Genomic DNA, 23,603 nt, shown 5'->3' with positions numbered 1-23,603 from the left:
ACCGAAGTCGTTGCCCCAGCCCCCGCGCCCCATAAAATGGCTATGTACCCTCATAATAGGTATCTCGCAGCTTTCTTCTTCCACTTTAACCATTTGAAAATGTCTGGACGTGGCAAGGGCGGCAAGGGCCTGGGCAAGGGCGGTGCCAAGCGCCACCGCAAGGTGCTTCGCGACAACATCCAGGGCATTACCAAGCCCGCTATCCGCCGTCTGGCTCGTCGTGGCGGTGTGAAGCGTATCAGCGGCCTGATCTACGAGGAGACCCGCACGGTGCTGAAGACCTTCCTGGAGAACGTCATCCGCGACTCGGTCACCTACACCGAGCACGCTCGCCGCAAGACCGTGACCGCCATGGACGTGGTGTACGCCCTGAAGCGCCAGGGCCGCACCCTGTACGGCTTCGGCGGCTAAGCGGCTTCTGCGCCGCTGCTGCCAAGCTCGGGCGGCAGCTGTGGGAGTTCACGGCACGGTTCCACCGTGACTTGCCCCTTCCCCGGGCTGCCTGCCTCTTCATCCAAACTCGGTGTTTCTCAACACCACCATATTCGCATCCTAGCTTTCCCCAACGCGTCTCGGCCTCACTACTGCTCTGTAGCCTACATGCCGCTGGTTAGGCATGCCCTATATCTACCAGCATCTTTCAGATGGGGTGGTATGGGGTATAGGATTGGTCCCGGCGCCGGTCACCCCTCTGTGGATTGGGTTAAGGCCAGAATAGCTTGGACCCCACTTAAGGCTTGGGTTTGACTGGCCAGGAATTGGAACCAGGCTTTCAGGGATTGGGATAGGGACGGCAAGGATTGGAACCCGGACCTCACGGATTGGGATTGGAGGTCGCGGCACATTGGATAGCAAGTTGGTATTCTGGGCTGACCAGAGGATTGGTAGGATAGGTACCCCATGCCCCTCTGCATCTTGTGGGGTCGCACGGGTGAGGGGGCACAGTTGTGGGCTTGCGGCCGTGTGAAGGGGTGCCACTGGAGCGGGCGAGAGAGATGCGGCAAGGGATCGTGGATGGAGCACGGGTGCCGGTTGGGATCGGGGATACAGCAGGGGTCTAAGGCACGGCACGACCGGTCTTAAGGGAGGTCCGCATTTGGCGCGGACAGGTCCAGACTCGGCTTGGACATTCTGACTTGCATTTGTCGCACCCCCCCTGTGCATGCAGTTGCGGTTGGACGACTGGACTCCCGCCACAAGTGCGCGCAGGGTAACGTTAAGCGCCGTTGATTCCCAGACTGCTGAACGCTGATGTGTCAGCCAGCCCTCCGGTCATTCCAAGATTCCGCCCACTGCCCACACACGGTACGTAAACGGCCCCGCCGCTGCTTCCTAGCATAACAGGCGGGTATGCTGGTATAGGGCTGAACTCGGGGTCCACTAACGGCGTGACACATTTAACTGGCAAGCTCTGGCTGCAAGCGAAGAATAAGCGTCCGCGCTGTGGCCCGTCCTGTGCCTCAGTCCAACCCCAATACAACCGGGGGCCCACACGCCCTGTTGACGTCGTCATCTTGGCTAGCCTGCACTTAGACTCAGCGGCGGGAGGCTGCCTGGCTGCGAGGCAGCAGCTGCACCACATGCCGCGCTTTGGCTGAGCAGCGCGCGCAGGGCGGCGGAAACGTTCTAACCCCCGTCGACGGTGCTGCCTACTGGATTGCTGGCGCTGTGGAGCATATCAGGGCAGTGGCACTGCAACGGACTAGCACATGGTTACCCTTGAGATTACAGTAAGGATGACCGTCAATAGTAAATACGGTATAGACCATCCAGTTCAACATGAATTCAAAGTCCGCCCGGAGTCTTTTGATGCCGGTCTATAGATTTGTCACTGCACAGTGTGTTCGACGTGCATCAATGCCCGCACGGCGAGAACGGGCGTGTTTGCTCATGACAAGGCCACACACACCATACATGAGTCACTGTGGGGTTGACGTCGCACCGACAGGGCCTCCCAGGGCACTACGTACAGCAGTAATCATATGGACCAGCTGGCACCGTTGCCAAGATTGCCACACTATGTCGGAACGCGTGCAAGTCCAAGGCCATCAGCAATCTGCCTAAACCATTCGAATTACAGCACCGTCGCTGGACTAGGCGGAACGTTCCCTGACAGACAAGACACAAGAACGTTGGGTTCCATTCTGCTACGTTAGCTACACATGCACCGTAACCAAGCACGTAAGTAAAAGCGCGCACATGCGTCACAGTCCAAGCGGTCAATCACACGTCCCCAGTTCCAAAGCACGCAAGCAGGCGCACGCGCGCGAGTGGTACCCATCCACCCCGATGAAATACGTATCCCACATTCGTCCTCAGGCGCCGGCTTGCGCCACCGAGCTCACGTTACGCAGGCGCTGTTGCACATCCCCCCCCAAAGACAATAAAACCGACGCATAGGGGCAACCTACAAGCTACTATGCTGCGAGGGCGGCGGTAACGTGGCCATCCTATAGAACAGGACGTATGCGCTGCTGCTGGCGCCGCCGGGCCGCCCGGCCTCCTGCCGCACATGGCTGTCGTTGAAGTTGTACCACTGCCCGTCTGTAGTGGGCAACGAAGGCGGGGCGGGGCAACAACACCACGAGCGAGGGTTTGGAGGTCAGACATGTGCATTCAGCGTACTGGTCGCGAGTACGGGGTGACTCAAGACGTACATACGGTACTGTGTGTGCGCGCTACCAGGCTGGAACAATTGCGACATCAAATATATGGCGAATGCGAACTCACCAAGGCAGCTGCGGGCCTGTGCGGTGTAGTGGCCCCCCTCCAAACTGCCGCTGTGGTGGCTCACCGCAATCAACTGCGGGGTCGGCAGGCAGGCAAGCAGAGCACAAACGTCCATTCGGCGTGTGTGCGTTCAAGTTAGGAGTCATGCCGAACGGTACCGGTAACCAACGACGGCGACCTAGGCAAGCACATCCGCACAAGCCCATGCCCAGACGCACCTGGTATTGCGGCGCTACAGGACTGCCGCCGCGCCCGCTGCCGCCACCGCGCCCGCCACCGCCATTTGCTACGCACAGCCCCCGCAAACCCAGCGGGTTGCAGAACGGCGTCAGGTCCAGCGGCTCCGGCCCCAGCGCCACCGCTGTGTTGTTCTTGCTTGTGCCGCCGCCTCGGAGGCGCGAAAAAAACCCGCCGTAGCCGCCCGGCGTGCCGTGCCCGCCACCACGCTGCGCGAAGCGCTTGAGCGTGAGCACGAGCACGCGCGGCGGGCGGAAGATCTGCATGCGCTTGGCGTGCGGCTGGCAGCGCTTGCACGCCTCGCACTTGTAGCTGTCCTCACCCTCCAGCTGTTCGCACTCGGTGAAGGCGCTCAGGCAGTCCGCCACTGACACACAGCCGTCTGCGCGAGTGGACACGCCAGCGGGCGGAGGTGTGATGTTAACGCACGTGAGGTTGTACTGCGGAAAACTGAAAGCAGAATGAAGCCACGTCCCTACGCAGCCCGCTGCCAGCGGCGCTCTGGCCCCAAGCCCGCGTTTGCATGCCCACACACGCACGCACGCACGCGCACACGCATGCGCGGCCAGTCACTCACGCACACGCACACGCACGCAGCCCCGCACGCACCTGCCCCGGCGGCCTGCGGGATGGGCACCGCCAGGCCCAGGAAGGGCTCAAAGGTGTGGCTGGTGCGCTTGCAGGCCAGGCACTGCAGGGTGGACTGCGTGAGGCCGCCAAAGGTGTCGTCCACGATGGAGTCGTTCCAGGTGCGCGCGTAGACGTACGCCTCCGCCGCCTGCACCTCCTCGCTGCCCTTGCCCTGGAGCTCCTTGTACACGGGCTTGGAGGTGATGCGGTTGCACTCGGACTGCGTGGGAGGAGGGTGTGGGAGTGTGTATGTGTGTGTGTGTGTGGGGGGGGGGGGTACATTCATGGTCAAGAAATAAGTGAAGGTGTAGCCGGGTGCAGTGGTACGGCAGGCGCGTGGTGAGGTGGGGTTGTGTGGGGGATGCAGAGGTGAGGGGAAGAGGGGGAGCACAAGGTACGGCGGGTACAGCGCGTGAGCGGGAGGAGGGCCATTGGGTATGGCCAAAACCAGCAACTCCTGCCGGCGACACGGCCCCAGTCCCTCACTCCTCTGCACATGTATCCCATGCGCCCAGGCTGCCCAGCCCGCTCCTCCCTGCCTGCTGCACCTGCCTCCCCTCCACTCTACACACCACACACACACACACACACACACACACACACACACACGTCGTACCTGCAACGCCTCCAGCAGGCTGTTGAGGAACTCCTGACTGTCCTGCTGCCGACCGTCGCCCCAGCGCGAGTCCTGCTTCGACACCTGTGACAGAAGGGGGCGGGGGCAGCACACACGTACAGTGACGTACAGCCCGGCAGGGTACGGCACACGGGGCACGACGCGCGGTACGTCAGCGAGGAGCCGTACACGTGCGGCTGCACACGGCGTGCGAGGCAGCTTGCAGGCTGTGGGCACCGTGGGGACGCGGGCAGTGCAGGGGCGGGGGCAGATAGGCAGTCACGCACCTTCCTCAAGAAGCCCGAGGGGTTGACCACGCTGCCCAGCGAGCCGGAGATCATGTCCCGCACTAGGCCGCTGTAGGCGGGCGCCACCACCGCCTTGGAGGACCTGGGGGAGTCAGAGGATGGGGAGGACGTGCGGGGAGGCGCATGGGCATGCTAGTAAGGAGGGTAGCGGGTGCGCCGTGTGTGCAGTGGTGGGAAGGGGAAGAAGGGATGGCGGCGCGAGGCTGGAGTGCAGGGGCATGGCCGCGTGGGCCCGAGCGCTTGTCACACGCACTACAGCTACAGCACGCGCCACACCACGGCGTGGTTGCCTGGCAGCCCAACAACCGTACAACGGCATCCACGCCCCCGCCCCCGCCCAAGCCTACAAACAGTGCGTACCAGATGCGCTCGGGCGGGTGGTAGAACGCCGCCGCCAGCTCCGGCACCGCATTGAGCGACTGCAGGATGGAGTTCATGAAGCAGGTGTTGCCCAGGTTGGACAGGCCCACGCAACCGCGGCCCGGCGGCGTGTCGCGCCCCGGCACGATCACGGGCAGGTCCGGCAGCGGGCCGCACACCGGCGCACACGACTGCGGTTGCTCTTGTTGTTGCTGCTGCTGTTTTTGATGTGAGGATGAAGAGGAGGAGGAGATGCTGGCACTGGCGCTGGTGGCGGCTGCGGTAGGGGTGGTGGCCGCAGAGGAGGGCGAGGCCGGGGTGGTGCCTGCGTCGCTGGCACTGGCGTGGATGGAGCGGCCATGATGGGCGGCGGGCGCGTGCCGGCTGTGCGCGTGGCCGCTGTGAGGGTGCGGGGCAGCATGCGCATGTGCGTGGACGTGCGCCGGTTCCGCAGCCAGGCTGCGTTGAGAGGTGGTGCTGGTGGTGCGGCTGGTGGAGGCGCTGGACGCGTGCGCCGTGCCGCCTGCTACAGCCATGCTGGAGGACTTGCTACTGCCGCTGCCGCTGCCGCCCCCGGGGCCCCCGCTGCCGCTGCTGCTGTTGCTGCTGGCGCCGCTGGCGGTGCTGCTGTAGCTGTTGCCGTCGCCGTCCAGCACTGCGCCTGTGCCGTGGCCTCCGCTGGCATGTGCGTGCCGGGAGTGCGCATGCGGCTGCTCCCCACCGGAGGCCCCATTCCGCGCCGGCCCCGCCCCGGACGCCATGGCCCGCGCCGCCGACGGCGACGGCGCACGTGCCGAGGAAGGCAACAGCGGCGTCGAGCCCTTGGGTGAGGACAGCAACGTGCTGATGCCCGCCGTCCCAGTCATGCGAGGGCTGTTCATGCGCGGGGTGGTGAGCGACCCTGAGAGCACGCCCGAGGCCGGCACACCCGCCGCCCCCGACCCCGACCCCGACCAACGATTTGCCGCCACCTCCTCAGAGCTAACGCCGGCCGCCATACCACCCGTCGCGGCCGCATTCACCGTCCCCAGCGCCCGCAGCCGGCCGCTCGCGCCCCCGCTGGACGCAAGCTGCTGTTGCTGCTGCTGCTGCTGCGCCGTGCCGGCGGCCGAGCCACGCGAGCTGACGGAACTGCCGTTTCGCTGCAGCACCCGACCGCTCGAGAGCAGCTCCGCAGCCATAGACCCCGCGGTCACTCCTTGCCCCACTGCCGCGGCCGCACCCGAGGTGCTTGACACCAGCGGTCCCGAGTGCATTCCAGACGACGGCGCACTGCCGTGTAACCCTCCGCCGCCACCGCCACCGTCCCGATCCCGGTCGCGGGCAGAAACCGCTGCATGGTGCGGATGGTGCGACGTGGCCGCCGCCGGCGAGTAAGACGAATAGGCGGCGACAGCGGCAGCCGTCGCGGCGCCCACGGGCGACGCAGGAAGCGGCAGCGGCGGCGCCGCCGACTGGTGGTGGTGCTGGGCCGCCGAGGCAGTCCCAGAGGTATGGAACACGCCTGCAGAAGTTGCTGCTGCGGCGCCGGCGCCGGACGCGCCTGGTGCTGTGGACATGTGGTAGTGCTGCTGGTACTGTGCGCTTGAGGGAATGAACACGGTGCTGGCTTGACTGCCGTACTGCGACGCGTACTGTGACGCATACACCGTGCCGCCGCCGCCACCTCCCGCCCCCGACGGCAGCGGCGGCGCGGACGCACCCAGCCCCATAGAGTTCGCTGACGCGGCTGAAGCGGCGGCTGCCGCCGCCGCCGCGGCCGCGGAGCCCGAAGTGAAGCTGCCGGCACGCGGGATGCCAGAGCGGTCCATGGAGGGCCGCCGGGCCAGGGATCCAGCGCCACTGGTCCCTCCGGACCCCGCCGCCGGACCCGACACGTAGATGGCACGCAGCGCGTCCGGCGGCGTGTGCATGTAGGTGTATGGGTGCTGCGTCTGAGGCTGCGCCTGTGGCTGCGTGTGCAGCGTGTACTGCTGTTGGTAGTGCGAGGCGTGCGCCGCCGTGGCCCCTGTGGCCCCTGCGCCGCCATCGCCAGTGCCTGCTGGTTGCCGCTTCAGCCTGCGCGCGATGACACACAGTGCGTTACGCGCGCCATCGTGCTCTGAGACAGATCCACCCGCCATGCCAGGTGCGTTAGTCGTCCTATGCGGCTTCTGAAGAGTACAGGCACCGCAGCCCTACTGCAACCCCAAACCTCGTGCCCAAACCTCCACCCGTCGTATCGCAACCCTCCTGCCGCTCTCCCCCACCCCGCGCTGAACAACTCTGCGGCTCCGCCTCCGCGCGCCCCCCCCCTCACCTGACAGCCGACGACGACGCGCCGCCCGCCTTCAGGGACCCGTAGTCCAGACCGCTGCTGCTGTTTACACGCTGTGCCAGCGCCAGCGACGCGATCGAGCCCCCCGCCGCGGCCGCCGCTGATGGCACCACTGACGGCGTTCTCAACGAGTCCAGGATACTGCCCGGCATTACCGCCGAACGCACGCCGCCCGCGCCTCCCGCGCCCGCCCCGACCCCGTGCGTCCGCATGCCCATGTGTGCCGCTGCAGCTGCCGCGGCGGCGCTGACCGATGTGGTGGAGTAGCCGGCTGCGGGCTGCGTGTACAGGTGCATGCCAGCTGCAGGTACGGCGCCTGAGGTGCGGCTGCTAGGGCGCGGCACCGAAGTGGACCGTGCTGCTGAGGCTGGTATGGTTGTGGAGCCGGCGGCGCCGTACCCGGCGGCGCCGTAGCCGCTGCTGGGAAAGCCGGCGGTGGCATTGGACCTGGACATGCAGGGGAGGAAAGTGAGAGAGTTGGCGGGGAGGGTTCGTGGCACGTGTGCGGCGTCAGTCAGTCCTGTCAAGGACCCTCCTGAGGCTGTAACCTGGGCTCCCACACAATCCCGGTGTCCCCATGTGGCCCATCTCATCCTCCCGAATGCGCTCTCCAGCCCAGCACTTGGTTCTTCCCCTGTGCGTGACGCGACCGGGGCGGTCCGGCAAGTCTTACCCATAGGATGAGGTGTAGCCTAGCGTGGCAGCGAACGCGCCTGGCCTGTAGCCCCCGTCATCCCTGCAGTCGCACCAAAACGAGACAGGTAGTGTATGTAAGCGTGGCAATCCGCTGTTTCTAGCTTGAAGTGCACTGCGCTTCGAGTCCCCGCACCTCTTCTGAGGAAATTCAGGAAGCAGCGCCCGCGCCGAGGGTGGACGTCGTCCAGCGGACGGTGGACGCTGCACAGCGACAGCAGGCATCCGAGTTGGATGCTATATGGCTTGCTCGGGTGGTGTTCAATGTTTGCATGCAACGACCAGGTCGCTACCAGCGCCAGCCGCAGGGGCTACAACGAAATACCTACCAGCGTATAGCTCGTGCCCTTGTAGTCGTCATACGGCGAACTGTGGAGCATAGAGACCCCGAGTCTCCCGGACATCCTCTACAGCATTCTACTCGTCCGTGTATGCAATTACAATCAAGATTTGCAAACTCATATGTTTCAGCGAGCGCCTGGGGTGTCAACGAGCCTCAATATGCAGCGACCGACCACGGCACGTCGCACTGTTTAACAGCAATAAGTAATTTGTTAGCCAGATGAGTTGCAAGCGCGCTGTATGAACGCTGTATAGACCAGAGAGACCCGTCCAGAGGGATTGCAAAGGCGATGGCCCATGGACATTGACTGTATACGCAATTGGAGGCGCAAATACTGTAACTATGTCGTGTTATACTTCATTTGATTAGAGCACTGGACATAGTGCGTCCTAAACCACGAGGCTAGAGAAATGCAGCGCCAGGCTTTCTCGTCCGCGCTGCGGAGACATGGACAGCCCAAACCGTTTTCAGGAGCGCCGAAGCCGGCGAATTCAGGTGGGCGTGTCACAGGGGGGGAGGGCGGCCACCGCGGGGCCGTGCGGGGCGGGTTGTGGTTGTGGGTGGGGTTCGCCGCGCTCCCGCGTGAATACGAGGCCCCACCCACGTATTCCCCCTTGCGCGTGAGTCCCGAAGCTGGCGCATGCATTTGAATGTTCCTCAGCTGCATTGCATGAAGACACACGTGCTTCGCACACGCTCTGCTGTCATACACGCACCGCATCCATCATTCCTCCCGAGCCCTCAACCCTCCCCTACACAACGCACACGCAGGCCGCACCCCGCAGCCGCTGCACATAGCGACTGCCGTGGCCACCAAGCGTGGCGAGGTGCTGCTCATTGCAGACACACTGGGCAAGAGCCACGACGGCGAAAAACAATTGTTCCAGGGGCTCACTTTCAGCGTAGTGTGAGCAGGGTTACTGCTTGGGGAAAGAGGAGTGAGGGGGCAACATGGGGAGTGGGGGAGCTGGCGAGCGGGCGTGGGAAAGGACCTAGAGGCAGCATGAGGCTTCTGTCTAAGATATGAAGGGCCAGCAATAGGCAGCTGGCGATGAGGCAGCAGCAGACAGCAGCAGCGATGATGGGGAGGGACGCTCGCTAGTGGCGGCGCTACCCTAATCGCCCTCAGCGCTTGCTGGCGGCTGCAACATTGCGGTGCAGTCTTGATGCGGGGACATGTGTATGCTGATATGGCAAAACAGCGCCGCAACGGCTGTCCAGACCGCCTGTCACCGTTGCCGTGCCCCCTGCTTTCTCACCACAGAGCGGGTGACAAGCTGGCAGTGGTGGGCCCAAACGGGAGCGGCAAATCCACACTCCTCAAGGTACTGTACTGTAAGGGCGAGCAACAGTGCAAATGGAGTATATTCACTGTGCTGGGAATCCTGTTTCGGCTCTCGCTGAAGCACCTGACGCCCAACGCGCAATGCGAACCCTTGCATAACACTTGTGCCCATTCTCACTCTCACTGTGTAGGTCCTGGCTGGCCTGGACGACTTTGACGCCGGCAGCATCAGCCGCAACAAGGGCGCGCGCGTGGGCTTCCTGCCGCAGGTAAGAAGTGCGCGGCGGTAAGAATTGTGGTCGTGAGGGGTACAGAGGCGGGTTTGCGCAACCTTGCATCTTTGTAGCCGCTTGTGTTGCGCTCCGCGACCACACGACCGCGTCGCCGCGCCTCTGCCGCTGCTGCCTCAACTCCGCCAACTCCGCCAACTTGCCCAAACCCCCCGCCTGCAGGAGCCGCCGCTGCCGGCCGGCGTGAGCGTGCTGCAGGCTGTGCTGCAGAGCGACTCCGACATGGCGCGGGCGGTGCAGGAGTACCAGAACGCGCTGGCCACCGCCAATGGGGCAGTCACCAAGGTGGGCAGGCGGGCACGTGGGTGGGAGCCTGGGCGGGAGCCCAGGCGGGAGCCCAGGCGGGAGCCCAGGCGGGGGCCCAGGCGGGAGCCCAGGCGGGCGGCAAGGTGCCGACGGACGCATGGCGAGGCGGCAGGGGGGCCCGGGCCGGAGCAGTTGGGGGCTCTGGAGGGCCCTGGGCAATTGAGGCATGCGCGGGGAACGCGCACAAGATGAAGCCAACGCCCATGTACCGTGTGGCACGTGGCATGCAAAAGTGGTGCACACGCATGCTACTGTTGCTTGTGCGAAGGCTCGCCGTCACGCCAAACCCGATGTGTGCAGGAGCTGGAGGTGGCGATTGAGAAGATGAACACCTTCAACGCCTGGGAAATCGACGCGGAGGCCAAGCGTGTATTGGAGGCGGTGGGCATCACCGACCTCAGTGCATGTGTGGACAATGTGAGAAAGCAAAGCACGCAGGGTTAAGGAGAGGAGCGGAAAGAAGAGGATCATGGAGTTGAAGAGATCATTGCTGGGGAGGGGCAGGGTTGTATGTTATCAGACGCAGTGTCAAGGAATTTGAGGCTGGTGAACGAGGCAGGCGCACGTGCAGGCGAGCTGCAATGCGCATGGCAATTTCCCACATCGCGCTGACGTTGTGTGTGTTTTATTTCTCCCCTCGCCCCGCCACACACCACGCAGCTGAGTGGAGGGCAGCGCAAGCGTGTGGCGCTGGCGGCGGCGCTGCTGGGCAAGCCCGACCTGCTGGTGTTGGATGGTGAGCACCGGGGGTGCGGGGGACTGCGGGGAATTGCTGGAGACTGTTGGGAACTAGTGGGGACTGCTGGGGCTGGCAGGTGGATTGGTTTGGGGCAGCAATGTCGGTTGGGGCAGTACCGTAATGTCGATTGTCGAGGGCGTGCATGTAAACGCCTGCGGGCCTGCCTTTGAAGGCCTGTGCTTCCCGCGCTCTGCGTGGTTCCTGTGTGCCGCTCACTAGCCCTACACTGCGTGCCTTCAGTACCCGTCATTGCGCTCGCGCCGCTCCTTCTCATCCCGCTCCTGCAAGTGCAAACACACGCAATCCCTGCCCCTGCTGATATCTTAACATGCGCGCACAATTCTTCTGCTGTCCCAACCCCCAACACAAACACAGAGCCCACCAACCACATGGATGTGTCCATGATCCGATGGATGGAGCGCGAGCTGCGCGGGGAGGACCTGGCGGTGGTGCTGGTCACACACGACCGGTGAGGAGGGAGGAGCGGGCGTGCGTGCGGGTGTGTGGAAGGTGTTGGAGGGAAGGGGGCAGGCAGGTGGGAGCACGGAAGGGGAGGGCGCTGGTGGAGATAGGAGAAGGGCGTGGGCGAGCGATGCGCAGCCGTGGTTCGCTGTGGGATTGTCTCGCGGACAAGCGCATCGGCCTTGCCCTACTGTCGCATTCCCGTGGAAAAGCTCGTGCAAGCTCAGCTCATGCCTGTTCCACCCCACACCCCCCACCCCAACACAACGGTACTGCACGTCTTAATTAATCATGAATGTAACCCCCCACCCCAACACAACAGGTACTTCATGGAGGGTGTGTGCGACCGGCTGTTGGAGCTGGACGGCGGCAAAGCCTACGTGCACAACTTCGGCGGCGTCAACAGCTACGGCATGTGAGGCACACGCGATAACATAATCAAGAAAATGAGTGAATTACACTTGTAGACTGTCCATATCAAGCTTGTTGTACGTATGTTGCTCACGTGCGTTCAACACACATGCACATCCCACCTCGTAGGTTCAAGGAGGCTCGTGAGTTCCGGCGCAAGGCGCAGGCCAACGCCGCCGCCGACGCGCGCACGCTGTTCCGGCGCGAGGCGGAGTGGATGGCCAAGCAGCCCAAGGCGCGGCAGGCCAAGAGCATGGCGCGCCAGCAGGTGGGCGGTGGGGGGCTCAAGGGGGGCGGGGTCGGAGCTGGTGCTGGTGGGGAAAACGGGGGGCAGCAGGCAGCGGTGGACAAAGTCGTCAGAATGGGTTGGGGTAGGAAACAGGGGGTGGGTTGACGTACACGTACCTGTGTCATTACGCGCTCGTGCTGTGTCTACGGTAGTGGATCTGGCCCCCCCTCAACCGCCTTCCCGCCGCCCCACACCGCAGAAATTCTACGAGCTGAGTGACCGGGCCAAGGACGTGCCCACCGCAGACCTGAAGGTGGACTTCGGCACGGCGCCCGGGGCCATGGCGCGGCAAGGTGAGGACAGCGAGTGCGGGGCCGGCAGTGGCTTGCTGCATGTGCCTCTTGTTGCCTTTCCGCTATGTCTCAGGGGTAAGGCCAACGGCCCCGCCTTCCAAGGGATTTTATAGTCCCCTCTGGGGAGCTGGTTTTGTTGGGACCAGAAATGATGGCACTGGGAAGAGGCGGGCACACACGCACGCGCGCACACACACACAACACACACACACACACATATACCCTGTCATCTTGATGCCCGACCACGGTACGGACGCACGTGCGCAGGCAACAAGGTCATCCGCTGCGAGAAGGTGTGCTACACCATCCCCGGCAGCGAGCGGCAGGTGGGCCGGCGTGCTGCTGCTCCTCACGCGCTGCTCAGATGTGTCACAGCCCCACGGCCCCACATGCTGCGTGCTATCTTGCTATTACCATTGCTACTGCCATTTCTACTGCGACTGCTCGTTCTTGCTATTGGCATTGCTATTGCCATCGCGTCAGTGCCCGCGCTCGGCTCCGAATCTTTGCAGTACCACGCAATGACCCCTTTCTCGCCCTGTCCCTTCCCTTCCCATCCCCCTCCCCCTCCCAGGTGATCCGGGACTTCACGTACGACTTCGTGCCTGGATCCAAACTCGGCATTGTAGGTGAGTCGGCGGGCTCAGGCTCAAGCACACCAGTAGACAGGAGCGCGCTTTAGCTTGCATGCCCAGCTGCGGACTACCACCCCAAAAACTCTCCTCCTTTCCATCCACCCTGCACCTGCAACCTGCCTTCACACCCTTCTGCACTCCAGCCTTGTGCGTTACCTTATATGGACAGCCTCGCTCCTTCTGCGCCCTCCTCCCTTGTGCGCAACGCGGCGCCGCCTGAACATCGCCTTGTTCTAATTGTCGTGAACTATGGAAACTATGACCCCAAAAGCGCCGGCTCAACAGAGCCTTATACTAGCGAGTCATTCCAGACCCTGACACAGAGGGAGAATGGAGTAGAGGTCGTAAAACGACACTAACTAGTCATGCCTGGAATCCTCTCCCCAACCAAGGCCGCAACGGCGCCGGCAAGACCACGCTGCTTGACCTGATCGCCGGGCTGCGGCAGCCCAGCGCCGGGCGGCGCGAGGTGGGCGAGACCAGCGTGGTGGGCTACCTGACGCAGTCGCCGCCGGCTGTTCGCGAGGACCTGCGCATCATTGACTACATCCGGGAGATCAGCGACAGCCGCAAAGCCAAGATCGCGGCGGCGGGCGGCGTGCTGGAGGTGATGGACACGCCTGAGGTGCTGCTGGAGAAGGTGGGGTGGCTTGGAGGTGGGGGGAGGGAGGGGGGGGGGTGAGAGAGGCGGAGAGGAGAATAGAGGTTTGATGCGGTCCAGTCTGGATATGTTAAAGTGGATAGACGATGGGAGATGGGGCGCAAAGTAAAGGGTGCTGTTAAAGGAGGTCAGGGTTGCAGCCAGCGCCGACGTACCGTGTGTGTGTGTATTGAATGTGCTCGTGGCCTGCCGGACCTCCTCTCCCCACCCACCTTCCCTCGCCTGCTGCCCGCCTTCCCCACCACCGCACCCCGCGCAGCTTGGCTTCCTGCGGCCGCGCCAGTTCCAGAAGGTGTCCTCGCTGTCGGGCGGCGAGCGGCGGCGGCTGCACCTGGCGTCAGTGCTGGTGGAGCGACCCAACGTGCTCATCCTGGACGGTGGGGCGGATGCAGGGGGGGTGCCCGGAAGGGAATCGAGGTGGGGGTTTGTAAATGCCAGCTCAAACTAAACGAAAACGAGCGGAGCACAGGCAGAGGGGCTGGGAATGGGGTTGCCCGGGAGGGAGCGGAGGTGGCGGGTCCAGCAACATCTCTCCGGGCGTGTGCTTGACGGAAGGAGCGTGTGCCCCGGGTCTGATCCGCCCACCCGACCTCACCCGCCCACCCACCCCTTTCCGCGTACAGAGCCGACCAACGACCTGGATCTGTCCACTGTGGAGGTGCTGGAGGAGCAGGTCAAGCAGTTCAGGGGCGTGCTGCTCACGGTCAGTTTGGCGGGGGGGGCCGTGGGGTCGGATAATGCGAGGCGGGTATGGAAAGAAGCTAGGAGGGTGATGGGGCGATGGGGTGAGCCTGCAAACCGAGGGCTATACAGCATCATAGGGATGAAGCGCAGGCATACGGCTAAACCCCACCCTGCTCACCTGACTGACACTGGTGTTCTGCTGCGTTACAACCACGGCTGGTCTGCTCCACTCGGTGCCAACCCAAGGTTTCTCACGACCGCGGTGAGTTTGCGGCTGCAACCTGCGCCCAGGACTCTCGTGGATGGTTATGGCGTCATGTTCTTAACGTGTGCTGATCTTCACCATGGCCGCTGATTCTCCTGGTGCTGCTCCTTCTGCCACACGCCTATGCAACTACGACTGACGTCGTGCTACTGCCACTTCCACTTCCACTTCCTGCGCTTGCTGCTACAGCCTTCATGGACAACGTGGCCGAGCGGCTGCTGGTGCTGGAGGGCGACGGGCTGGTGCGCCTATTCGACGGCAACTACTCCGAGGTGTGTGTGTGTGTGTGTGTGTGTGTGTGTGTGTGTGTGTGTGTGTGTGTGTGTGTGTGTGTGTGTGTGTGTGTGTTTTGCGTGTTTGTGTGTGCTGGTGACCAAGAGGGGGCGGGGGGCCTCCCGGGTGACGTGGGGAACAGGGACAAGCAGGGACATTTACAGACAGCGTGTAATGCTTGCAATTCTCAGGCTGCTGCCTTGTTGAACACCGCAGTACCTCGAGATCATGGATGAGCGGGACGAGGCGGAGAAGGCGGCGGCCGGTGGGGCATGCAGCACAACCGGGTCAGCCGCCAGCGTCAGCAGCATGGGCAGCGTGGACTCGGCCAGCGACGACGAGGCGGCGAACGGCACGGGCAAGAAGGGCAAGGGTGGCAAGGGCGGCAAGCAGCAGCCAGCAGCGGCCGCGGCTGCGCCGGCGCCAGCGCCGGCGGCTGCTGCGCCCAAGAAGGCGCGCAAGCTAGGGTACTATGAGCAAGAGGAGTACAAGGTGAGTGGGGCCGCGCGGGGCTATGGGTGGGCTCCACCCTTTTGCCGCTGCTGCTGCAACGTTAGGTGCATGACTGCATTCCTGTGAGAGATGTGCCGAGCGCGGGGATGCATCTAACCGCCTGGGGCAGCATAGCGCCTCACGCTGTGGTGCTGTTTATCGTGCGCGCTTCCTGCCGGCCTGCCCCCCCCCCGGGCAGTCAGCAGTTCCATCTTTCATACAAACTGTTCGCATGAATGGCTAACCCCTGCAGAAACTTACAAAGGAGATTGACGACCTCTCCGCAAAGCGGGATAAGCTGAATGACAAGGTGCGACATGACCCACCCTGACCCGGAGCGCTCGACTCACAGGGACTGAGCATGGATGGTGGCTGGGGTGCTGCGGCCGGGCTGGGGACTGGGCAGCCCATGAAATGTCTTGGGCAGCCCGCATTGTCCTTAGCTGAACCTGCTTTACAGCACTCCATAATCTGCCACACAATGCCGGCTCAAACTCCACCAACCTAGTATCTATCCACCACCACCAGCCCAGCTCCTCCTCCTGGACTGCCTACTCCTACTCATCCATCCCCTCACTTCCTCTGCTCAACTCCGCAACCCATCTTGCCCACCCTCCTCCGCAGGTGATGGCGCTGGCCCAGAGCGGCGACGACCTGGAGGCGCTGGAGAAGGCGAGTGTGGAGATGGCGGCAGTGCAGGAGACCATAGACACCAAGAGCGAGCGGTGGCTGGAGCTGGCGGAGGTTGCCGGGGATATCTGAGCGGCAGCAGCGCTGGGGAGCGGGGGTTGGAGGGGGAAGCGGGCCAGAGACACGAGGATGCAGGACAGGACAAGCTGGGGGCCTGGTGAAGGGTGTGCAGTTCACAGCTGTGTTTGTGTACTGTACGGTAGTAGACAGCGTACGGTGTGCAACTCATCAGGTGGCCATGTGGCAGCTGTTGCAAGGCAAAGAGTTTTGCTATTCTGAGTCTGGTGGAGTGGGTCGCAGCATGCGTCCGGGCAGCAGCCCCAGAATCAGCAGGATGCCGGGGCCACCCCAGGGAACTCGCGGCTGCTGTGCTATGTGCGAGTTAGTGCAATAGTGCTGCCGTGGCGATGGCTGTGCGGTTGGCGCGCCGTCAGTAGAGACAGGTGGAGACCGTGGCGGTGTCATTGAGGCAGAGCGAGCTGACAGTCCAGTTTCAGGCTAGCTGTGCCAGGATGTGCCCATTTTTCTGCTGTGCAAATGCAAACGTGCTGAAATTACCACGGCTCTTGAGCAATGTGCGAAGTGACCACGCAACTGACCCCTGGCTTTCTCCGCTTTCCTAATGACTTTCTCCCGCTGTGCATTCCTTATCTTGAGGCGGCCATCCTATCCCCACAGCCATCGACATGGCATAGGATCAGCCCGGTACACCAAGACCAAAGTAGGGTGGTGTTGAGAAACACCGAGTTTGGAGGAAGAGGCAGGCAGCCCAGGGAAGGCGCAAGCCATGGTGGATCCGTGCCGTGACTGGCCACAGCCGCCGCCCGAGCTTGGCAGCAGCAGCGCAGTAGCCGCTTAGCCGCCGAAACCGTACAGGGTGCGACCCTGGCGCTTCAGGGCGTACACCACGTCCATGGCGGTCACGGTCTTGCGGCGAGCGTGCTCGGTGTAGGTGACCGAGTCGCGGATGACGTTCTCCAGGAAGGTCTTCAGCACCGTGCGGGTCTCCTCGTAGATCAGGCCGCTGATACGCTTCACGCCGCCACGACGAGCCAGACGGCGGATAGCGGGCTTGGTAATGCCCTGGATGTTGTCGCGAAGCACCTTGCGGTGGCGCTTGGCACCGCCCTTGCCCAGGCCCTTGCCGCCCTTGCCACGTCCAGACATTTTCAGAAGAGTTGGTGAAGTTAAAAGAGGAAAAATAGCTGTGGAATACCTCTTATGAAGTACAGAGCCATATTATGGGGCGCGGGGGCTGGCGCAACGACTTCGGTCGTTGGCCAGTCTGAGCATTGACCGGAGCGTTGACTCCACCGCCTCACCTGTGCCCGCCCGGGCCCCATGCATCGGTCGGCCTTTGCGATAAAAACAGCTTGAGCTGCACACTATTCATAATTACTTCATCACAGAAGCATTAATCATCGAAAATGGCCCGCACCAAGCAGACTGCCCGCAAGTCCACCGGCGGCAAGGCGCCCCGCAAGCAGCTGGCCACCAAGGCCGCTCGCAAGACCCCCGCCACCGGCGGTGTGAAGAAGCCTCACCGCTACCGCCCCGGTACCGTGGCGCTGCGCGAGATCCGCAAGTACCAGAAGTCGACTGAGCTGCTGATCCGCAAGCTGCCGTTCCAGCGCCTGGTGCGTGAGATTGCCCAGGACTTCAAGACCGACCTGCGCTTCCAGAGCCAGGCCGTGCTGGCGCTCCAGGAGGCCGCTGAGGCCTACCTGGTGGGCCTGTTCGAGGACACCAACCTGTGCGCCATCCACGCCAAGCGTGTGACGATCATGCCCAAGGACATCCAGCTGGCCCGCCGCATCCGTGGCGAGCGCGCTTAAGCGGGCTGCCCGGGCCGCCTGGTTTGCCCCTGTGCAAAGGCTGTGCTCTACCTTTCAACAAAACTCGGTGTTTCTCAACACCACCTAAGCAACGGCACAGGATACACATTTGGATGCATGTGGACTTGTTGTCTGATTGTATCAGCGTAGCGTGATGGACCTTTATCTCACGGGAAGGGTGCGGTTCACACGGCAGCGCAGGCGTGAAGACTCCCTGCGTCAGTAGCCTGTAGGGCAAATCAAGCAATATGGATTTTGTACATGCCCCACAGGTCTCACGCCCCCACAGGCAGCACCCCCGCCAACACCTATGGCCTGCTGGACACCGCCGCGGCGGGTGATCTGCTGTTCTCCGTGTCGCCCCGCTCGGGTTCGGTGGTGGTGGTGGACGTCAGCGGCGGCTCCATGGCGTCGCGCCAGCTGTTGGCAGCCGGCCTGCCCGTCTCCAGCATGGGTCTGGCCGTGGCGTGCTAGATGGTTTTGCCTGTCGTGATTAACATGTTACCGGATAGCCTGCAAGGCAGCTGCTTTGGTTTTAGATGCGAGTTGTAGTACGTGATACTGGTAAGTGGTTTGTACATGGGCGATCTTACAACATGGGCTTACGCGTGCTTGCGTGCCGGCCGTGAGAAATGGCATGCACAGCTTCCCAAATGTAAAATACAAGCTGCCAGAGTAATATGGGCCGCCTGGCCCTGCTCAAAGTGTGAACGATTGAGCAGGCTAGGGGCAGAGGGGGAAGGGGTAACAAAGCTTCTGACACGTCTCCGCCCTGAACCAACCTACACTCTGTGCCCAGCCCCCGCCCACCCATACGTGTGAAGAACGAATTGGTACCTACGCCCATCCAACCCTGCAAGTGGGCGGTCCCCAGAGCGCCTTTGACACCCGTTACCCAAACCCTGAACACGCGAAGTGACACGTGAATGGTGGTGTTGATAAACACCGAGTTTGAGGGAAGCAGCGTGACAGCTGTAGCTACACGCGTGCAGCGAAGCATGAGCCCGCTTACACAGCGGCAGAGCCGTCCTCGGCCTTGCCGCCCTTGGTCTTCTTGGGCAGCAGCACGGCGTGGATGTTGGGCAGCACACCGCCCGAGGCGATGGTCACCTCGCCCAGCAGCTTACCCAGCTCCTCATCGTTGCGAATGGCCAGCTGGATGTGGCGGGGCACGATGCGGTTCTTCTTGTTGTCGCGGGCGGCGTTGCCGGCCAGCTCCAGCACCTCTGCGGTCAGGTACTCCAGCACGGCGGCCAGGTACACGGGCGCGCCGGCACCGATGCGCTCGGCGTACTTGCCCTTCTTCAGGTAGCGCGCAATGCGGCCCACAGGGAACTGCAGGCCGGCCTTGGCGCTGCGGCTCACGGCCTTCTTGCCCGAGGTCTTGCCCTTGCCGCGACCAGCCATTGTGTTGGGTTGGAGTTGAAGAAAGAGAGAATTAACGAGTTGCGGATGTGGAACTTTATTTGAGTTGCAGAGAAACGCCTCGTATTTATATAGACGAGTCCCTGGGCGCGACGGCTCGCCCTGGTCAAGCGGTCAACGCGAGGTGTCGGTTGGTCAAACAACCGCTCGCCTCACCCTGGCCACCCCGATGCCGACTCCAGCAATAAATAGCGCATTGTCATTCAGTGCGATTATCCCAAGACACTCAGTACCTCCGCCGCATTAACAAGTCTATCAATATGGCCCCCAAGAAGGACGAGAAGCCCGCGACCGCCGAGGCCGGCGCCGAGGCCCCTGCCAAGGCTGACGCCAAACCTAAGGCCGAGAAGGCCGCCAAGAAGGCCAAGAAGGAGCCTTCCAAGAAGGCTGCTAAGGAGCCCAAGGGCGACGGCGAGAAGAAGGACAAGAAGAAGAAGAAGAGCGCCGTGGAGACCTACAAGCTGTACATCTACAAGGTGCTCAAGCAGGTGCACCCCGACACCGGCATCAGCAGCAAGGCCATGTCCATCATGAACAGCTTCATCAACGACATCTTTGAGAAGGTGGCCACCGAGGCCTCCAAGCTGAGCCGCTACAACAAGAAGCCCACCGTCACCTCCCGCGAGATCCAGACCGCCGTGCGCCTGGTGCTGCCCGGCGAGCTGGCCAAGCACGCGGTGTCGGAGGGCACCAAGGCCGTGACCAAGTTCACCTCGGGCTAAGCGCGCTCAGAGGCTGGACCTTGTCTTCAACCCTCTAAACAAAACTCGGTGTTTCTCAACACCACCTTGACACGGGACGTAAGGTTTGGGATGGCGTGGGCAGCGGGTGAGCCTGGACAGCAGGTCGCATGGGGTGAGGGCCACTGAAGCGGAGCGGAGACGAGGGTTTTGAAGGGCACTGCGCCGGGAGGGGCTTCCGGGCGCCCGGCCACCGTTTGGTCAGGGCACCGCTAGTAATGTCGGGCTGAGTGCCGTGTTTGCATGCCACCTAGTGTAGCTTGACACTGCGGGGCGGGGCAGGCGCGCCGCACAGCCTCCGGGGCACTTGTGCTGCACACGCTGCCCCGCAGCGGGCACGCCCACACGCACACCCACAACGGCATGCACTCCTGCGCGCCACGCCACAACCACATGCCCTGGACCCTCTTGTGCACAGCAGCTGACATTGTCACATATGTTTCCCGTATTATGACGCTGGCAGCCGGGCTGCGCCCGGTCGCACGCCGGGCCCGTGACTGGCTTACCAAGCGGCGGTGGCAGCGGTGGAGCAGGTGAGAGGAAGGTGAGAGGGACGTGTGTACATCATACGGGCTTGATGTCACCCCTTTCGCTGGCCTCTGTCACTGATGTATATCACAGCCTTGTCACATAGTCTTACGGCCCCTGTGGGCGCCGGTCTATGGCACAAGAGCGTCTGCTCGCCTGGCTGGGCAGCGCCAGGGCCCCACCATGGCGCCGCGGCCTGGGCTCCTACGTGCTATGCCCTGCCGGGCGCGACTGCAGTGGCGGCTGCTGGCCTCATAGTGCAAGCTAGCTGGGAGCCTAGGGACCCACTGTGCACGCGGCGGAGGGGCCGGGCGGGCCCCGGTGGCCCCGAGGTGGCGCGGCGAGGGCCGCCGGCGACGGCACGGCGTGGCACACCTGTGCCATGCGGCTGCTTGCCTATGCGAGTATTTCATATTACATATATAATGTGTATCTCTGTTGCGTGTGGGTCAAGTGGCCTCGGGGCTGCTGCCATGAATTGTTTTCGCCTTTCCAGCGGCCCGACCCTCGCGCGAGCCACACAAGGTCAGGCTAAAAGTCGCCACTTTCATGGCGTCGGTTCCTCCATACTCCTATCAGCATATACGTTTATGTAAAAGACCGCAAACAAGACACCTTGAAGTGGGGGTAGGCCGACTCATTCCAAGATGCGGACCCGCCAACCATGCCGACATGCCCACACGCGAACCAGCGATGCGCGCCCTGCCCAGCCAGTATGCTGTGGGCACGCGCCTATGGTCATCAGCCTAGTCCATGCAGGTTGGGGCATTTGTGGGGCCGCCACACAGGCGCTGGGCCCGTCGAAGGGCACTGCGCCGGGAGGGGCTTCCGGGCGCCCGGCCACCGTGTGGTCAGGGCACCGCTAGTAATGTCGGGCTGAGTGCCGTGTTTGCATGCCACCTAGTGTAGCTTGACACTGCGGGGCGGGGCAGGCGCGCCGCACAGCCTCCGGGGCACTTGTGCTGCACACGCTGCCCCGCAGCGGGCACGCCCACACGCACACCCACAACGGCATGCACTCCTGCGCGCCACGCCACAACCACATGCCCTGGACCCTCTTGTGCACAGCAGCTGACATTGTCACATATGTTTCCCGTATTATGACGCTGGCAGCCGGGCTGCGCCCGGTCGCACGCCGGGCCCGTGACTGGCTTACCAAGCGGCGGTGGCAGCGGTGGAGCAGGTGAGAGGAAGGTGAGAGGGACGTGTGTACATCATACGGGCTTGATGTCACCCCTTTCGCTGGCCTCTGTCACTGATGTATATCACAGCCTTGTCACATAGTCTTACGGCCCCTGTGGGCGCCGGTCTATGGCACAAGAGCGTCTGCTCGCCTGGCTGGGCAGCGCCAGGGCCCCACCATGGCGCCGCGGCCTGGGCTCCTACGTGCTATGCCCTGCCGGGCGCGACTGCAGTGGCGGCTGCTGGCCTCATAGTGCAAGCTAGCTGGGAGCCCAGGGACCCACTGTGCACGCGGCGGAGGGGCCGGGCGGGCCCCGGTGGCCCCGAGGTGGCGCGGCGAGGGCCGCCGGCGACGGCACGCCGTGGCACACCTGTGCCATGCGGCTGCTTGCCTATGCGAGTATTTCATATTACATATATAATGTGTATCTCTGTTGCGTGTGGGTCAAGTGGCCTCGGGGCTGCTGCCATGAATTGTTTTCGCCTTTCCAGCGGCCCGACCCTCGCGCGAGCCACACAAGGTCAGGCTAAAAGTCGCCACTTTCATGGCGTCGGTTCCTCCATACTCCTATCAGCATATACGTTTATGTAAAAGACCGCAAACAAGACACCTTGAAGTGGGGGTAGGCCGACTCATTCCAAGATGCGGACCCGCCAACCATGCCGACATGCCCACACGCGAACCAGCGATGCGCGCCCTGCCCAGCCAGTATGCTGTGGGCAAGCGCCTATGGTCATCAGCCTAGTCCATGCAGGTTGGGGCATTTGTGGGGCCGCCACACAGGCGCTGGGCCCGTCGAAGGGCACTGCGCCGGGAGGGGCTTCCGGGCGCCCGGCCACCGTGTGGTCAGGGCACCGCTAGTAATGTCGGGCTGAGTGCCGTGTTTGCATGCCACCTAGTGTAGCTTGACACTGCGGGGCGGGGCAGGCGCGCCGCACAGCCTCCGGGGCACTTGTGCTGCACACGCTGCCCCGCAGCGGGCACGCCCACACGCACACCCACAACGGCATGCACTCCTGCGCGCCACGCCACAACCACATGCCCTGGACCCTCTTGTGCACAGCAGCTGACATTGTCACATATGTTTCCCGTATTATGACGCTGGCAGCCGGGCTGCGCCCGGTCACACGCCGGGCCCATGACTGGCTTACCGAGCGGCGGCGGCGGTGGAGCAGGTGAGAGGAAGGTGAGAGGGACGTGTGTACATCATACGGGCTTGATGTCACCCATTTCGCTGGCCTCTGTCACTGATGTATATCACAGCCTTGTCACATAGCCTTACGGCCCCTGTGGGCGCCGGTCTATGGCACAAGAGCGTCTGCTCGCCTGGCTGGGCAGCGCTCAGGGCCCCACCATGGCGCCGCGGCCTGGGCTCCTGCATGCTGTGCCCTGCCGGGCGCGACTGCAGTGGCGGCTGCTGGCCTCATAGTGCAAGCTAGATGGGAGCCCAGGGACCCACTTTGCACGCGGCGGAGGGGCCGGGCGGGCCCCGGTGGCCCCGAGGTGGCGCGGCGAGGGCCGCCGGCGACGGCACGGCGTGGCACACCTGTGCCATGCGGCTGCTTGCCTATGCGAGTATTTCATATTACATATATAATGTGTATCTCTGTTGCGTGTGGGTCAAGTGGCCTCGGGGCTGCTGCCATGAATTGTTTTCGCCTTTCCAGCGCGACCGACCCTCGCGCGAGCCACGCAAGGTCAGGCTAAAAGTCGCCACTTTCATGGCGTCGGTTCCTCCATACTCCTGTCAGCATATACGTTTATGTAAAAGACCGCAAACAAGATACCTTGAAGTGGGGGTAGGCGGACTCATTCCAAGATGCGGACCCGCCAACCATGCCGACATGCCCACACGCGAACCAGCGATGTGCGCCCTGCCCAGC

At 63.1% G+C, this 23,603-nt stretch overlaps 7 protein-coding genes across 7 annotated transcripts; 4 read left to right on the top strand and 3 right to left on the bottom strand.

The window, feature by feature from the left end:
• The first annotated feature begins 61 nt into the window (after positions 1-61).
• Positions 62-1,227, top strand: CHLRE_06g265200v5 (uncharacterized protein). The gene has a single exon (XM_043062849.1). The coding sequence runs from the start codon at positions 100-102 to the stop codon at positions 409-411; it is 312 nt and encodes a 103-aa protein (XP_042923555.1). The 5' UTR covers positions 62-99; the 3' UTR covers positions 412-1,227.
• Positions 1,228-1,713: 486 nt separating this feature from the next.
• Positions 1,714-8,451, bottom strand: CHLRE_06g265150v5 (uncharacterized protein). The gene is made up of 11 exons (XM_043062848.1): positions 8,221-8,451; positions 8,028-8,095; positions 7,872-7,934; positions 7,181-7,645; positions 4,882-6,939; positions 4,501-4,603; positions 4,214-4,297; positions 3,577-3,817; positions 2,949-3,349; positions 2,731-2,803; positions 1,714-2,544 (listed from the first exon to the last, which is right to left on the bottom strand). The coding sequence occupies exons 1-11, from the start codon at positions 8,293-8,295 to the stop codon at positions 2,408-2,410; spliced, it is 3,768 nt and encodes a 1,255-aa protein (XP_042923554.1). The 5' UTR covers positions 8,296-8,451; the 3' UTR covers positions 1,714-2,407.
• A 130-nt stretch (positions 8,452-8,581) lies between these two features.
• CHLRE_06g265100v5 (uncharacterized protein) lies at positions 8,582-16,637 on the top strand. The gene is made up of 21 exons (XM_043062847.1): positions 8,582-8,729; positions 9,006-9,141; positions 9,499-9,559; positions 9,711-9,788; positions 9,972-10,094; positions 10,416-10,532; positions 10,776-10,851; positions 11,230-11,323; positions 11,639-11,731; positions 11,857-11,995; positions 12,216-12,309; positions 12,577-12,635; positions 12,884-12,938; positions 13,337-13,584; positions 13,865-13,982; positions 14,229-14,308; positions 14,536-14,551; positions 14,744-14,826; positions 15,044-15,319; positions 15,573-15,629; positions 15,944-16,637. Exons 1-21 carry the CDS (start codon positions 8,645-8,647, stop codon positions 16,079-16,081), a joined length of 2,226 nt encoding a protein of 741 aa, XP_042923553.1. The 5' UTR covers positions 8,582-8,644; the 3' UTR covers positions 16,082-16,637.
• A 52-nt stretch (positions 16,638-16,689) lies between these two features.
• Positions 16,690-17,211, bottom strand: CHLRE_06g265050v5 (uncharacterized protein). Its single transcript, XM_001696501.2, has one exon. The coding sequence runs from the start codon at positions 17,174-17,176 to the stop codon at positions 16,865-16,867; it is 312 nt and encodes a 103-aa protein (XP_001696553.1). The 5' UTR covers positions 17,177-17,211; the 3' UTR covers positions 16,690-16,864.
• A 120-nt stretch (positions 17,212-17,331) lies between these two features.
• Positions 17,332-18,515, top strand: CHLRE_06g265000v5 (uncharacterized protein). Its single transcript, XM_001696229.2, has 2 exons — positions 17,332-17,830; positions 18,134-18,515. The coding sequence occupies exons 1-2, from the start codon at positions 17,437-17,439 to the stop codon at positions 18,316-18,318; spliced, it is 579 nt and encodes a 192-aa protein (XP_001696281.2). The 5' UTR covers positions 17,332-17,436; the 3' UTR covers positions 18,319-18,515.
• Positions 18,516-18,579: 64 nt separating this feature from the next.
• On the bottom strand, positions 18,580-19,371 carry CHLRE_06g264950v5 (uncharacterized protein). Its single transcript, XM_001696502.2, has one exon. The coding sequence runs from the start codon at positions 19,249-19,251 to the stop codon at positions 18,853-18,855; it is 399 nt and encodes a 132-aa protein (XP_001696554.1). The 5' UTR covers positions 19,252-19,371; the 3' UTR covers positions 18,580-18,852.
• Positions 19,372-19,501: 130 nt separating this feature from the next.
• CHLRE_06g264900v5 (uncharacterized protein) lies at positions 19,502-20,277 on the top strand. The gene has a single exon (XM_001696231.2). The coding sequence runs from the start codon at positions 19,530-19,532 to the stop codon at positions 19,989-19,991; it is 462 nt and encodes a 153-aa protein (XP_001696283.1). The 5' UTR covers positions 19,502-19,529; the 3' UTR covers positions 19,992-20,277.
• Positions 20,278-23,603: the final 3,326 nt, after the last annotated feature.

Source organism: Chlamydomonas reinhardtii, chromosome 6 (assembly GCF_000002595.2).
Source record: "Chlamydomonas reinhardtii strain CC-503 cw92 mt+ chromosome 6, whole genome shotgun sequence".
Classification (NCBI taxonomy): domain Eukaryota; kingdom Viridiplantae; phylum Chlorophyta; class Chlorophyceae; order Chlamydomonadales; family Chlamydomonadaceae; genus Chlamydomonas; species Chlamydomonas reinhardtii.
Note: the sequence above shows the minus strand (reverse complement) of the source record. Positions and strands in the feature narration are given on the sequence as shown.

Excerpts from the sequence above, each read along its gene's own strand:
- CHLRE_06g264900v5 (XM_001696231.2), top strand. The coding sequence starts at position 19,530 with ATGGCCCCCAAGAAGGACGAGAAGCCCGCGACCGCCGAGGCCGGCGCC.
- CHLRE_06g265000v5 (XM_001696229.2), top strand. The coding sequence starts at position 17,437 with ATGGCCCGCACCAAGCAGACTGCCCGCAAGTCCACCGGCGGCAAGGCG. Across the intron at positions 17,831-18,133 it reads GCTGGCCCGCCGCATCCGTG|GCAGCACCCCCGCCAACACC; the intron begins GCGAGCGCGCTT and ends ACGCCCCCACAG.
- CHLRE_06g265050v5 (XM_001696501.2), bottom strand. The coding sequence starts at position 17,176 with ATGTCTGGACGTGGCAAGGGCGGCAAGGGCCTGGGCAAGGGCGGTGCC.
- CHLRE_06g264950v5 (XM_001696502.2), bottom strand. The coding sequence starts at position 19,251 with ATGGCTGGTCGCGGCAAGGGCAAGACCTCGGGCAAGAAGGCCGTGAGC.
- CHLRE_06g265150v5 (XM_043062848.1), bottom strand. The coding sequence starts at position 8,295 with ATGTCCGGGAGACTCGGGGTCTCTATGCTCCACAGTTCGCCGTATGAC. Across the intron at positions 7,646-7,871 it reads GGCTACACCTCATCCTATGG|GTCCAATGCCACCGCCGGCT; the intron begins GTAAGACTTGCC and ends CTGCATGTCCAG. Across the intron at positions 3,350-3,576 it reads CCCGCAGGCCGCCGGGGCAG|ACGGCTGTGTGTCAGTGGCG; the intron begins GTGCGTGCGGGG and ends CCACTCGCGCAG.
- CHLRE_06g265100v5 (XM_043062847.1), top strand. The coding sequence starts at position 8,645 with ATGCAGCGCCAGGCTTTCTCGTCCGCGCTGCGGAGACATGGACAGCCC. Across the intron at positions 11,732-11,856 it reads GGCGTCAACAGCTACGGCAT|GTTCAAGGAGGCTCGTGAGT; the intron begins GTGAGGCACACG and ends CCCACCTCGTAG. Across the intron at positions 13,983-14,228 it reads CAACGTGCTCATCCTGGACG|AGCCGACCAACGACCTGGAT; the intron begins GTGGGGCGGATG and ends TTCCGCGTACAG.
- CHLRE_06g265200v5 (XM_043062849.1), top strand. The coding sequence starts at position 100 with ATGTCTGGACGTGGCAAGGGCGGCAAGGGCCTGGGCAAGGGCGGTGCC.